We start from the raw sequence: 15,611 nt of genomic DNA, 5'->3' as shown, positions 1-15,611 counted from the left end.
TTTATTAAAATTGGTAAACTAAAAAGTCATTTGTCCAACAGACTTAAGTTAAGTCAAGCCAATATATTTGTCAAAATATATAAGTCAAGTCAAGAGATTTAAAACCAGTGACTTAAGTCAATAATGACAACACTGGCGTCAAGTAAGCCAAGAGAAGAACACGGACAAAGAATCATGCAACAGCAAAAACGCAATTTCCTAATTTTTCTGACGTACAGTTAATGCGCTTAGCCTCACATGGCAGGAAACTACGATTCATTTCGTAGCTTCCTTGACGAGTTTAAACAGCAAACAGTTGCAACGAGCTAAATTAAACGCTAATTCGCCTCTTGGGTAATGTTAGGTCAGTGTAGCTAGTTGTATAGTTGTCGGTCTGAAAAGTAACTGGCAAAACACGTTTCTTTAGATGCCACAAAGCAATGTTTTGTCGTATCGTAATGCAGAAACCGTTAATTTCTGCGCGAAAAATGGATCGAAATGTCAGAAGTACGTTTCCATAGATGCCACATAACAGTTCTCTGTCGTATCGTTATACAGAAGCCATTATGCTCTGCTCGAAAGTCAAGACAAATCACGAGAAAACGCAACGAAGCAGTACGGAGACATTGCTTATAGAAATTAAACTTAAATGTCTTTAGTCATATGTTTTGTTCGCTGAAAAAAAAATACCTAAAAACCAACAGCTAATCAATGAAAGATTAACACACATATGTGTTCAATAGCTGTGATCTAGTCCCTCGGAAGTTGCTTTTCGACCAAGGATTACGGCTTCCGTGTCATTATAACACAACAGTAACCTGCAGTTAGGTTCAAACCCACGACCTCTGGCCATATTGGGTCTGAGATGGCTTTGGATGTACAAACAACAGTCAGCCTAGATTATAAAACTTGGTCTCAGAGCCTTCGTTTGTTTAATTAGGATTTTTGTAATAGGCAGTCCTACAAATAAAGTGTTGGGAATTATATAAAGGTGTTGGAATTATGGAAGGCTCTTCACAAAACAGCGCAGAAATGGATTCAGGGAATAAGAATCTCTTTATGTCGGAAGATTCTGACGACCAGTGCGAAACAGGTTACACGTTCATTATCATTCATTTAGGGCTGTGACTTGACTTTGACTTAAGTCTTTTGGACAAATCACTTCACTTGGACTCAAGTCATTTTGTCAAATACATTGGATTAAATTAAGTGTTTTTCATTAAAATTTATCTCAAGTTTTACACATTTTACACTCTTAATGCTGTATATTGCGTTTGTGTTATTTTTTTAGTTAAAATGTTGCTTATAATCGGACGAGTTTACCAATTTTAATAGTTTAACAGTTTGCTTTTATGTCAAAGACATGACTTGATATTCACTTGCTCCCATATTGACTTGACTTGGGCAACCGATGACTTGGACTGGGATTTGACTTGCTATTTGTGCAAAAGACTTTTGTGATTTTTCAAAATTAAGTTTTCTTTTAAATGACTTGACTATGACTTAAGTTATTTATTAAATGACTTATCTACAACACTGGTAATACTAGATTAACGTGTGTGTTGCAGACGAACTCGCGAAACATGGAACAGTAATTCAACATCTTCTTTCTCAGGTAATCTTTATAAATTGCCGTATTTGTCTAACTCTAATTAGGACAAATTTGGTGGCACTATATGTAAAGACAAAGTTTATTTAATGTTCGACAAGCTATTACACAACCGTGATTCATCAGGTCAAAGTATAAAAACAAAGCTTAAATGCAATACAATTTGTCCTTAAATAGTTCCACCCGATTTTCGCAGGTAAGAAGCTGTTTATGACAAAGATTTGCAAATAGTGTTGGCCGATTAGTCAAAATTACCATGTTCAAACTTTTTGGTTAGGTTATTCAATAAAACGAGGCACGACAACTCGCTAAAATCCAGGTTAATATCACAATATATTTTCTGTATTTTTAGATGAAACCCGGAAAAGATTTAACCAAGATCAGTCTTCCTGCCTACTTGCTTGAACGGAGATCCTATCTGGAAATGTATGCTTCGTTCTTCTCCCATCCTGACTTATTTGTCCGGTAAGGATATATGCCGCAATGAAATAAGATGCAAGCCAGGGTATAGAAACAATTGTAGTCTGCAGTGAGGTTCGAACTCACGACCTCCGGGACAATTTGGAACAAGTGTAAAACACAGGCAAAAAATTCCAAAAATAACAAAACAACGATTTCGTTTAAAAAAAAATTAAAAGTAAGTTTGGAATAGTTTTTAGTCAAATTAAATGTTTTTATAAATATGATGATCATTTAATTTATTCCTTGCAGAATCGCTGATATGTCGTCTCCACAGTCTCGGATGATGGCGGTTCTTGCATTCTACATAAGCACCTTTTCGAGCAGCAAAGAATCAACCATCGCCAAAAAACCGTACAACTCAGTACTCGGCGAAATGTTCCGATGTTTTTACGAGATTCCGCATAGTTCGGAGCCCACTGAGACGGTAGGAACACGTTTGTGAATTTCCTTGTAAAAAAGTTACTTTTTGTTGGCATTTTTTGATAAACACTGATAAGGCCGCTTTTGGCTTAGAACTGAATCATTCTTTATTTTACTAAACTTGTTTTTAGATCTTTTTAAACCCGTGCGATTCTTTTCGGGCGTATCTTAGGTCCACTACAAGCACGGATCTGCCAAAAAAGTCGATTAAACCGACACCATATTGATAAAGACGTTTCGATACCTGCTTATTTCATCATCAGTTAATGCAGTGTTGCCAACCTTTTTTACACCGTGCCCCCAAATTTTTGAAAAATTAATGGCCCCCTATTTTTTTAACCTTTTAAATATAGGCTCACAGCAACAGACAGTTAGAATGATAAATGATAAAAAAATTATAAATACAACACGCAATAACATGATACTGGCAGCACATTAATCAGTTATTGCATATTTAGTTAATGTGATGGTTGAGCTTGTTTTTGCTCTGACAATGTCTTAATTGCTGGTTAAGTGATGGAAAGAGCCAGCCGCATGTCATATTGAATATCAAAGACGTTGCACTGTTTTGTCTTCAGAAGTAACATTGTTGATAACCCACATTCCCATCGATATGTTGATGGGAAAGGCAACAGCAATGGCATGACAATTTCTTTAAGCATAGGGTACGAATTGCTTAGTTTTGTCCAAAATGTGGTCAAACTATCTTTCTCCAAGCTCAATCGGGTTGCCGTCTCTTCTTGCAGCCTCAAGAGTTCATCAAATTTTAATATGTTTTTACTCTTTTTTACTTTATTCATAGCCCCGTTGAAAAAGGCTCATTGCCACCTAGGGGGACATGGCCCACAGGTTGGGACCCCCTGAGTTAATGTGACTAAAAAATATCTGAACCTCACTTATAAAAGGTGAAACAATTGCAATAAGAATTGAGTTCTACCTTTTATAAATGAGGTTTGGATATATTTCAGCTTAATGAACGGATGATGATATACATGACGTACCTTTTGGAATTTTTATTATCGAGCTACAGACAGTATATTACAGATCCGCGCTGTGCTTCGCTCCAATACTTATGCCTAATATTTGGGTCGCCTCGAAAAAAGGTTAAGAAACACTCTGATAAATGACGCCAGGCCAGGTGACTTTCCATACGTTTGGTCCTCACTTGGTTTCACACCTTTAAGTAATTAAGTTACTGTTTTGCTCTTAGTAGTCGATTTGGCTAGCGAGTTTAACGCAAATCTATTCTGTTAAGGTTTATTGGTACCGGTATAATCTTCAATCATTTAATAAGGGTACGCACGTAGAAAAGTTTAAGATATATTACCAATTTTAAAGGGGTTCTTCTGACAAATCTGTATTCAGCGCCGACGTTTCAAATACCTATACGGTTTATATCCTTCTGTAAACATGTTTATTGCCCTGAAGAAGATTATCGCTATATGAATTCGAAGCGTCGGCGCTAAATACATATTTGCCAGAAGAACCCCTTTATAATTGATACAATGCCTGGCAGCAACCGTATATTGAAGATATATTACATTACGTAACAATTGTGTTTGTAGGTCAAGGATGGTCCTTTACCATGGGCGAGGTCAAACCAACTGGCGTTCATTGGAGAGCAGGTCTCACATCATCCCCCTACATCAGCATTCTACGCAGAACACAAGGAGAAAAGACTTCAAGTCAACGCCAATATTACGCCAACGCTCAAGTTCTGGGGTCTATCGATTGGTGTTGAAATTGTGGGGCAAGGTAAAAAAAAAAGCAAAGCGCGAAGACAATATACTTTAGATTTTCTTGTCTGAGCCAAAATCAGTCATTTATAAGTTCTAGTTTTTAATAGAGAAATATGTTTCGCTCAACCAGATTTACCACCTAGTTTACGCGTTTGCTTTATTTTGTGTTTGTTTTTTCAGTAACTGATGATGACGGATTGGCGAAATATATGTCTCTATTAATAACTAGAACTTATAAATGACTGATTTTGACTCAGACAAGAAAGTTTAAAGTTTATTGCTACCATTTGAAGTCATTGTCGTCATTAACGTGTATTAGGGAGAGGAGATATCTTCATCTTCACATATTCAGGTTGCGCGCAGACATTTTACAGTAAGAACACATTTGTGTTGCTTTGGCCCTATTTTACTGAACCCTGTCATGAGTGTTGTACACAAGTCTTATGAGGTGACTGGGACTTAAGTAATTTCAAAATGACTTGTTTACACCACTCCCTGTTATATGAGTTGTTTATTTTAGGTGGTTATTTACCATTAGGTTTTCTATTTGAATATCAAAAGGCAAAACGTACAATTTACATGGATGTGAAACTTTTGGTGTAAACCATTCAAGGGATTAAAAAAAATAAAAACCCACATTAAAAGAGAAGCTTTTCCTAATTGGCTTATAAGACCACTAACACAAACCTATAAGCCAGACTAATACTTGCCAATTAAACCAGAATATAACTTGCAAATTTTGCCACATCGTAAACCTTAAAAACTCTAAAAAGACCAACAGCTCCATCCTTCATGTTGCTGGTCGGTAAAAGTAACAACGTACAATTTATATGGATGTAAAACTTGTAAAGTAGTCTTCTGGCGACCCCCTGAAGTTAGTTTTCCCAGTTTTCTTACTCAAATCCCAGTGTATAAGCATTAGTTGCCCAAGTCATGTCGAAATGAGGTTTTATTAGAGAATTACAACTACAAGTCCAATAACTTATATAAAAACATAACTATAAACTTTTAAAATTGGTAAACTCGTCCGATTATATTTTACGAGCAACAACTTAACGGTTAGCATTCCAATCATTTTACCTGCAACGTTGGGATAAACAGCTCATTGTTAAATAACAACACTTGTATTTTCCACTTTTGGCAAAAAGACTTAAATCCAAATCAAGTCATTTGTCCGAAAGTCTTAGGTAAATTTAAGTAATTTTTTAGAACCACTAACGTCAAGTCAAATCATTGAAAAGAGTGACTTAAGTTCACTTAAGTAAAGTGATTGACTTCAGTCATTACAACACTACTAAACACTTATCACAGTGGTTCTCAACCTTTAATGGCTTGTGGCACCCCTAAGAAATAATAAATAGATTGCGGCACCCCTACAAGATTATTCCGTAGGTAAATCACTAGAATGTCACAATAAACGGAACTGGAACAACACACATCAACTCTACACAACGTAGAAAGTTATAATTGGATTTATTCCACTCTAATAGGCAAAATGTTGTAGGAGTTAAGCAAAAATCAGGTTCTTAAAGATTTTCAAGTATCTCTCGGCACCCTTGGGCATTAGAAATAACACCCGAGGGCGCCACGACACCCGGTTGAGAACCATTGTCTTATCATATCGCAGCTACAAAATAAAGCACCAACCGCTTAATTCAATGAAACATGCACACACACATATGTGTGTTAACAACTAAGATCTAGCCCTTCTGAATTTGCTTTTTGACCAACGATTACTGCTACGTATTATTAGCACACCGAAACTGCTTGCATCATTGATCGACAGATTCGGTGAGTGTGCAATGGTTTTCGGTGTACCAACCGCTTAACTAACATTTCAATGATCGCAGCCAGTCTGAAGAGTTTGGAGCACGGCGAGGAATACATTCTCAGCTTTCCTGGCGGCAACGTTCGATCCATTTTCACGACGCCCTGGTTCGAACTGAGCGACGAGTGCTTGATCAGTTGCAAAGAGTCGGGATACAGGGCAAGAATCAGATTCCACGCCAAACCATTTTTCGGGGGAAAGGCGAATCGAGTTAGCGGAGAAGTTTTGTGAGTATTCAGGGGAATGTTCTTGCTTTTGTACAGCATAGGCCCAGTTGTAGCAAATTGCCTAACAGCGATTAATTATTATAAAAATCCAGATGGATATGTTTAAGAGTGCGTTTTCGCAATATTCTTTTGTTTCCACGTATGAATAACTGCAATAAAACTAAGTGGCGCGTTCATTTAATTACACTATTTCCTTCTTTTTTGTGTTTTCAATTTTCATGAATTTTAATCATGTCGACTTCTCTATATCATAGTTGAATCAATTGTAATTTGTAATTGTAATTGATGTAATTAATTACAGTTTTTAATGTAATTGTAATTGAAACATTTCAGGGAGTAATTGTAATTAAACTGAATTAATGCAATTAATCTAACTATTGTGTATACTTATATTTCTAATTAGCGAACCAAATTCTGATGAAGCCTTCTGTACTATTGACGGTGAATGGAACGGCCAGGTGTTTGCTACTTATTCTTCAGGGGTAATTTCCTTATAAATAAATACGCTCTATCTACTTTTACGAGTGTCGTAATGACTTAAGTCATTGACTTAACTTAAGTGCACTTAAGTCATGTTTTCAAATGACCTGACTTGACTAGACTAGACTTAAGTCCTTTCACCAAAATTACTTGACTTGACCTAAGTCTTTTGAACAAATGACTTGACTTGGACTTAAGTCATTTTGTCAAATAACTTGGGATTAAATTAAGTGTCTTTCATTAAAATTTTACACATTAAACACTTTTATTTCTGTAAATTACGTTTGTGTTATTTTTTATTTAAATTATTGCTTATAATCGGACAAGTTTACCAGTTTTAATAGTTTAACTGTTTACTTTTTATGACAAGACTTGACTTGAAATTGACTTGCTCTCATAATGACTTGACTTTGGCAACCGATGACTTGGACTTGGACTTAAGTTTTTTTTTAAATGTTTTTTTTTTGTTTTTTTTTTTAAATGCTTGCCAGGGTCATTTTAAAATGACTTGTTTACCGCACTGATTTTTACTTAATAAATAAATTGCTTAATTTAATCTTAATTACTTTGTTTCTTGCCAGAGAAACGAGTGTTTGTTTGATGTGGAGAAGAAAAAAAGCCGCAAATTTGTTGAGCGGATAGAAAACCAAGGTATTGATCAAATTGAATGTACCATAAAAAATAGAGGTTTCTTTGTAAGCACATAACAAAATAAAATAACTGAATTGAATACTTTTACAATGTGTTATTAGCTACATATTTTTTGACGTTTTTAATGCTTTGTCACCTTCTGCAAGTTAGAGGAATACACTAGACTACAAAAGAGTCAAATGTGCAGAAATAAATCGTTTTGACTAAAAGGGTTTAAAGAATGCTTGGTTGGTTTGTAAAACCAAATTTCTAGCAAATGTTATCCCTAAAAGTGGCGAAAAAGCTTATTACTTTTTAGGTATAAACCTAAACCTTGATAATAATCAGTCGTAAAAATTCATTTCTTGGACATTTTTTTTTGCATTATAGAGCCAAATGCGTCGCGACGTTTATGGGAAAAAGTGACGCGTAGTTTGAAGAGCAACGACGTTAAAACTGCTGCAGACGAAAAACGAATTATAGAGGAAAATGCGAGACAGGCTGCTAAACAGAGGCTCGATAGCGGCTCACCACACACCCCTGAGGTAAAATCATTTAAAGCAGTGGTTCTTAACCTTTTATGGCTTGCGGCACCCCTCGGAAATATTAAACACTTTTGTTGAATATATTGCGTTTGTGTCGTTTTGAGTTAAATTGTTGCTTGTAATCGGACGATTTTACCAACTAATAATTGAACAGTTTACTTTGATGTCAATGACATGACTTGAAATTGACTTGCTCTCATAATGACTTGACTTGGACTTTTGTTTTTTAAATGACTCGTTTACAACACTGGCTGTGCCCAAACATATGTGTTTGTTTTTCAACATTATCTTAGACCAGGGGTTCTTAAACTGTGGTCCATGGAGCCCTTGGGGTCCGTGAACTAGTTTTAGGGGGTCCATGAAGGCCTAATTAAAGAACTAGTGTATACTTAACGTAATTAATTTTTAAAAGAAAACACTTTAATTAAAAAATTAAACGGTTTTGCACTGAATATATAGTTAGACTCCATTTAACTTTCACATTTTCGGACCGAAATAACAGATTTATGAAGTCTATTTGTATTGTGACCTCAATTTATAACGTCATTTTGAAGCATTTCTTGACTTCCGGGGTCCATGCAAAGCCAAAAAAAATGTTAGGGGTTCGCGGTAAAAAAGTTTAAGAACCCCTGGATTAGACTTATATCGAATAAAACACTAATTTGTTGTTTTTTTCAGTATTTTCGTCAAGACGAACACAACAGTTGGATTTACAAGAACCAGCTGACCGATCGACTAGCTTCAAAAAAGATATAATTTTATAGAAATTTTAGACTAAAATTTGAAATTGAAATATTTTATACTAAACCAATCAAAAACATAGAACTAAAAATAAACATTTTTCCATACTGCTTCGTCAGCTTCCGATTATTGCGTTTAGTTACTTATTTTAGACGGAAAAAAGATTAACCCAAGTACAGCATTAGTAAAACCGAAAATAAGTCTGTTCATTCGAATTAATATACGGATGATTCTTTTTGTTGTGAATATATTTATCATATAACATCCAAACAAACTGATTTCAAGAAGGTCGAGTAGATCGACATCATCTTGATTAAGAGGTTTCGATACGAGCTTCTATCATCTTCAGTTAATGTGTTAAATGACAGTTATTGACATTAACTGAAGATGATACAAGCTCGTAATGAAACGTCTTAATTAAGATGATGTCGATCTACTCGACCTTTTTGGCTTTGAATGCATTATCAAGCTACATTACAGATCCGTGCATAGTGTACCCAAACTAATTTTCGGTTTACTAATTATGTACTTAGGTTAATCTTTATCATTGATGTGCAACCAGAATCGTTTTTTTTTCACGTCTTTATGTGGAAAATTTAAGATAAAGAACCTAATTTTGCAAAAAAAATGTATAAAGTAAACACTTCATTTCGACCAAAGTCATTTGTCCAAAAGACTTAAGTCCAGGCACTTTTTTAGTCTGAAAAAAAAAAAACTTAAGTTAATTCAACTAATTAAGTGCACTTAAGTCAAGTCAACATGGCTGTTAATTTACGGTAGGTATTAGGGTCACGTTTAGTTATTTTGGGTTCTGTTTGCTAAGTCCAACAACACACTATAATACAGTACATTCATCAATGTTTCACACAATGCACTCCAGGAAACATGGCTAGTTCGTTCATACATATCGCGGATGCTTTAAACATACACAGGGCCATTAGACCCGCTTTTGTTTGGCTTGTTACAAGTTAATTATTAACTGCGAGGTTCGATAGCGACAAAACGTGGACAGAGACGCTTTTAGCAACTGAGTCAGCATTTTCGGTGTTCGGCGATCGGCTAGTTGTGTAAAGACGCTGTACTTTACTGCTTTGTTAAGAGGTAGGGTATTGTGGGACATTATCAAAGACAGGGCAGCTAAATCGTGCATTGTATTAAATTTGTGCTGTTTTGTGCAAAACTGGTGCATTAGAAAAAAAACTTCTGATATTTGTTGTTACAGAAGTTATTATGCTAGACTGTTAGTACTGTGCATGGACCTTAAGCTACTTCTGTAAGTTGATTGCCGCTCTGATATTATTCAATAACTTGCTGTGGCTAAGCTGTTAAAATACGCAACCTTCGAACAACCTTTAACAAATTGAGTCGGTTTCAATCCACCATAGCATCAGCTCCAAACAAACCAATTTAGCCCTGTGCCCCTGTGCTTGCTCTATAATTCGTGTTCAACGTACATATGGTAAACACCTCGCTTGTTAATAGGTGCTTGCTATTTCCGTTTAATGAAATATTGTATAATAATATATATATAGATATTTTTTTTAAGACAACTCTTTCTGTATGTTATTATAATAGTAATATAGCTCATTCAGATTTGCTTTCCTATAGTTAGTTAGAGTAGGAATCCAAAAAACAAAATTGACTATGAAAATGTTTTGTGTTTTACTGAGGATATTCTTTTAGTTCAGAGTGTTGTAGTCCTGGCTCCAGCTTTTATTGGCCTAAGTTTACTGAGTTCCTTATTTTAAAGTATATTTGCTTAACTCGTTCAGGCAAAATGACTTGGGGTCTTTAGCAAAGTAACCTGAATTAACTCCAGGCAATTTTGAGATTGCTGATAATTTACGCTGCAACTGGGCTTAAGTAGCCTAACTCGTGGCTTGCATAAGTGTTGACAGTTGAGGCCAGCAAACATTTGACTAATCACTAAAGTGATTTTAAAATGACTGTTTACAACATTTTAACGCTGCAACCTATTTCTTACAAGAGGATGTTCTATATCACTGTTTTTGCCTTCGACAGATTGACTGTAAATTTATATTAATATTGACAAATAAATATTGTTTAACTTTAATTTGAAAATGGATCCAGGATGTAAATGCTCAGGTAAGAAAAGAGACAATATTCCAACTGGTCTTTCATGAACCAAAATTTTCAAGTGTAGCCGTGTCATTAGCAAATCAGTTTATAAACCAATTAAAACTGCTTGGTGTACGTTCAAACTAGTTGTTCCTTAACCGGGGCCCTCGGACCCTGGGTGCCAAGCAGCAGTCTCCAAGTGCTCCAGCGATGCCCTGAACTAGGGGTGGGCAATTATTTTTAACAAAGGGCTACATGAGAGACAAAAAATGTCTTGGCGAGCCGGATAAAAAAGAGATTTGAAATAAAAATGTGATTCGTTTGTAAAGATAGCTCTATGTATATTTTAGTTTTGACAAGCTGGTAAGAGTATAGGAATAAGTGGGGATGCCTTGCATGTAAAATTCATTCATTAAAATATTCCAAAACTACGAAAAAAACGTAAAGGCATATTTCTATTAAAAAAGTTTTATAAAAAGTAAACTGCGGGCAGGATTAAATTGCTTCGCGGGTTGCCCAGGTCTGCTCTAAACTGTTTGTTTTAGTCAAGGGCGTCGTGTCACTCTCCAAAATCAACGTTTAAGCAACTTGAACGATATAAAATCGTTTTACACTTCATGCGAATCGATGAGATCTTTGTAATGTGGCTTTTGTTTTTAAACTAACACCTCCGAACTAAAACGAACTGCTTGGTTTTCTTAAAGGTTACTTTTTATAACGTCACATTATGAAGTCACGTTTTGACGTAGCTTTGTGACGTTACGTCATGACGTAACTTTGTGACGTCATATCTGAAAAGAATTGCCCCCAATAAAATAAAGAATTGCGCTCCAATCCGAACCAAATGACGTCATTACCTAGTCAAACAATCAAAATAGATGAAATTGTAATATTTAAAGGCAGTTTTTCAAGATAATTGCGCAAAAATTAGCTTTAGTTTTAGGAAATTTATATACTTCAAGTTGTTTACCTATATTATATTTTATAGTAAATTTAAGTTTCAAGATAAAAAATTGCTGCGTTTGATTGCAAATCATGTCTAAAATTTCTACAATAATTTGGTATCGGATACCCACCTACAGGTTTTTTTTTAAGGTTTGGTTTGGGTGACCGCAATAGTTTTAAGAGACCTCATTTAAATACCAAAATGTTGCAAGTCCAAAATTTGAGAAACCGCTGGAGAACCGTTTCGGTCCCCCAAAACACCTTAAAAAAACACTGCCCATCGATATCAACCCAATATCAAACGGGTAGCGATACTTCCACTTGGCATCGGGTATCGGCGTTAAGTTATCGGACACCTTTATTATAAACCAACTGATTTGAATATTTTCCAGAGACTGGAGTGTGCGATTGCCAAGCGAGGGAGGGAAGATGCAGGTGTGATCCAGCGCAGTGCAAATGCAAGGACGGCAAAGGGGGCTGCTGTGGAGGGGAGACAAAGTGCCATCTGTGGTGAGTATATTGACATAATAGTGCTTAAATCATTTTTAGGTCATTTTCCATGCACTTGTGCCAAAAAAATGACTTAGGCACTTTTTCTGTTGATGGGGATGGTCACAAGGAGTGACTTCGGCAAAAATCAGTAAAAAATGACTTGGGCAATTTGTTTTTGAGCGTGACGAATATACTCCAGCGTTCAGTAGTTTTAACCAGGGCTGGGGAGTTAAGGTCGGACTGGAGACTCGAGCAAGACCACGTAAGACTACCCGAATCCCGTACGCATGCGCTGTTCCAAATTTCGAAACTTGAAAACTGTAAATTGTAATAGTGGAATAGAAAATGTTGGGTATTTTCTAACCATGCATTGTGAGTGAGTGGATGCAATATATGACACCCCTATAAATGGATTACTGAATACCAACGTTATTTTAGTTACGTAAATGGGTGAAATACAGGCTGTAGAGTCGAATCTGGACTGAGGACTCGACGAAATCGCAAACTTGACGGGAGTCGGACTCGGGTTTTTTTAAGCCGGCTCCGCCACCCTGGTTTTAACATAAATTATCAAGTGTGTCATTTTAAGACGTAGGCAATAAAACCAAAAATAAGCACAAAATCAACATCGGGAATAAAACACAGTTTTGGAGTAAGCCCAAAATAGGACTAATATGTGACACTAAACACGGAACTGTTCATAAACTTCAGTAGAAAAAGAGTGGCCCAAAATAAATGATAAAAGATTCATTCTTTTATTTGAAAACTTCTTGCCGAAACGTACGCAAATACAATAATAAATCTTTTATTATTTATTTGGGCCACTTTTTTTCCTCTTGAGGACTACTATCTAATATAGTACAGAATGTCTCAACCGTTAGAATTCGACCAAAAAGGCACAATTTAGATAGGGTTAAAATGTATTGATGCCAGGCATGAGCAGAGCCAATTTCAAAACCTAAATACAGTTCAGTTATTTTTCACAAGCGTGACAAAATTTTGACTGAAGGGTACAGTTCCTTTTATTAGGTCACAACGTGATTTGGTACTCTCTACTTTTACTACGACGCATATTTATAGAACCTTACAAACTTGGATTGGCGATTTTTTGCACAGTTAGATAAAAAGCTCAACTGAAAATTTAAAATTTCTGTTTAAACTGGCAAAGATTTAAGGGTTTGAAAGGGATTCATTTGATAACCTTACACGTTTTTGTGTTTTTCAACTTAACTGCATCAGGGACCTGCCTAAGTAAATTTACTTGTCGACTATAAGTCAACAAGATAAGTCAACACGTGTAGTATCAGAGGGCGCTCCAATAGAGCGTGAAGGTCATTGCAACTTAGTTTACGACAGGGTATAAATCAGTGGTTCTCAGCCTTATATGGCTTGCTGCACCCCTCATATAAATAAATTGTGGCACCCCTACATGATTTTCTGTAGGTAAATCACTAGAATGTCACAATAAACGGAAGTGGAACAACACATCGACTCTACACAACTAATAGGAAGTTTTAATTGGATTCATTCCACTCTAATTTTACACAAATGTTGTAGGAGTTGAGCGAAAATGAGATTCTTATAACGTCTTAAATATCTCTCGGCACCCTTGAGCATTACAAATGCCGCGGTACCCCGGTTGTAAACCACTGGTAGGCTACAACGCCTCACGTTTTATTGGTCGCTTGTTTATTCAGTCTGCTTGCTGAGCTAAATTTAACCACGATCAGTGCGATTCTGTTTAGCTACAGCAGCTCAACCTTATTTCGCGGCGGCCCAAACACTAAGGCAGTGGTTCTTAACCGCGGTGCCGGTTAAGACTTATGCTGTGCCCTGCGTGCGTTCGCTGTCATTCACCCTGATGGTCTACCTCAATATTTCTAAACCTTAAGGTCACAGCCTAAACGTGAGACACCATTTTACACTTCGATGTGTAATTTCTTATGCTGAAGGGTGCCGAACGGTATTTGAGAATTTTTAAGAATGTGTTTTTTGCTCATTTGGTAAGCTTCTTCATACAACTCTTTGTGTACAATTAAAAACCATTATATCAAATGACATTTTCGTAAATTTTTTAAGTTGATTGTGTTGTTCCAGTTCCATATATACTGTCATTTTAGTACAATAGGCTACTCAACGAAAATTCCAGGCTGGGTGCCGAAAATGTATTTATTATTTTTGAGGCGTGCCGTAAGCCATAATAGGTTGATAATCACTGCACTAAGCGTAAGTATAACAGCTAATAAGTTTTTGGCGACCTAATTATCATCACCGTTTTTTCTAAATAAACAAACCATAAGGTGATTCAATTTCAATCTAAATAATATGAGCCAGTTTTGGTACCGCAATTTCCTTACTGTAGTCGTCCACTCCAACAAAATCCAACGAAGACACAATTTTGGGTGTTAGCCAATAACGCGTCATTTTAGCCAATAACTCGTCCAACACAATGGTTCAAGATATTCTCGGTGTGCCACGATCATTTGTAGGTTAATAAAAAAATATTACTGAACAGAGAGTATCAATTAGAAACTGACAAAATGATAACATTTGCCTTGTCATGTATTAATGGCGATCGTCAAGTTATAATATTAAAGTGTTTTAGGAAATGTTCCGCCATTTGGTAGGCCTATTGATTTAGTTGATGTGCGCAAACCAAATAGTTTGAGAACACTGATCTACCGCATCCAAACACTATAGATTGAAAACTTCTTCTTTTTCAGATTACGCCCCTTCAAACTGATCGGCATCTGACATCCTTCTCTTGTGTATTTTCCCAATAAACTAGTTCCAACCTGATGGTTTTGTCGTTTTTTTTTTTAGTCCAGAATTATATTTTTGCAGGTTTACGGCTTCAATTACAAATAAAGAGTCTTAAAACTATAATTAAAGTGTAGGAATAAAATGAAGAATCGTGCACTTGATAAAAGTTCTATGCATTTTTTTTAAATGGCAAATACGTCATGAAATTTGCAGTAGGTTTGAGGTAGGAAAGAAGAAGTAAGCGCAGCTAATTAAATAATGAGTCAATTAATAAATAACAACACCGTAATCTACATTGCTAACATTAAGATTTAAACAAATGGAAGGATAAATTACTTCGTTTTGCTTGTCATCTATCAAAATCTAATATCATTTAGATACGCTTTAATTAAATTGGTCATAAAGTAATTTGACGCAAGTAAAAATTAAAACATCTTAAACCAAAGAAAAAGTATCTTCGAAAAAAACGCAATGCTACATCTGTACATTTTAACAGTGGGATTTTAACCAAGAATATTTGGTGATACCTTTAAATTTTTCAACAAAATTGAATCACAACAAAAATGTCATCACCTCAGTCATTTGACTTGACTTAGACGTACTGTCGAAACGCACTTAAATATTATAATTCTTATGTAATATTAACAAGAAAACGCATAATGTAACGAAGGA

At 35.7% G+C, this 15,611-nt stretch overlaps 1 protein-coding gene across 1 annotated transcript; it reads left to right on the top strand.

Moving 5' to 3' along the window:
• Nucleotides 1–981: 981 nt before the first annotated feature.
• On the top strand, nucleotides 982–14,919 carry LOC146146368 (oxysterol-binding protein-related protein 9-like). Its single transcript, XM_083390734.1, has 11 exons — nucleotides 982–1,072; nucleotides 1,548–1,594; nucleotides 1,941–2,053; nucleotides 2,300–2,474; nucleotides 4,036–4,225; nucleotides 6,060–6,264; nucleotides 6,668–6,746; nucleotides 7,326–7,395; nucleotides 7,765–7,919; nucleotides 12,077–12,194; nucleotides 14,900–14,919. Exons 1-11 carry the CDS (start codon nucleotides 982–984, stop codon nucleotides 14,917–14,919), a joined length of 1,263 nt encoding a protein of 420 aa, XP_083246860.1.
• The last annotated feature ends 692 nt before the right edge of the window (nucleotides 14,920–15,611 follow it).

The sequence above is a fragment of the Ascidiella aspersa genome, chromosome 5 (genome assembly GCF_963924565.1).
Source record: "Ascidiella aspersa chromosome 5, kaAscAspe10.2, whole genome shotgun sequence".
Lineage (NCBI taxonomy): Eukaryota > Metazoa > Chordata > Ascidiacea > Phlebobranchia > Ascidiidae > Ascidiella > Ascidiella aspersa.
This window is presented reverse-complemented; position numbering and strand designations above follow the sequence as displayed.

What these genes read in the sequence shown, in the direction of transcription:
- LOC146146368 (XM_083390734.1), top strand. Translation starts at nt 982, where the DNA reads ATGGAAGGCTCTTCACAAAACAGCGCAGAAATGGATTCAGGGAATAAG. An exon ending in CATCCTGACTTATTTGTCCG is followed by an intron (nt 2,054 to 2,299) that starts GTAAGGATATAT and finishes TATTCCTTGCAG; the next exon opens with AATCGCTGATATGTCGTCTC. An exon ending in GTTCGGAGCCCACTGAGACG is followed by an intron (nt 2,475 to 4,035) that starts GTAGGAACACGT and finishes TTGTGTTTGTAG; the next exon opens with GTCAAGGATGGTCCTTTACC.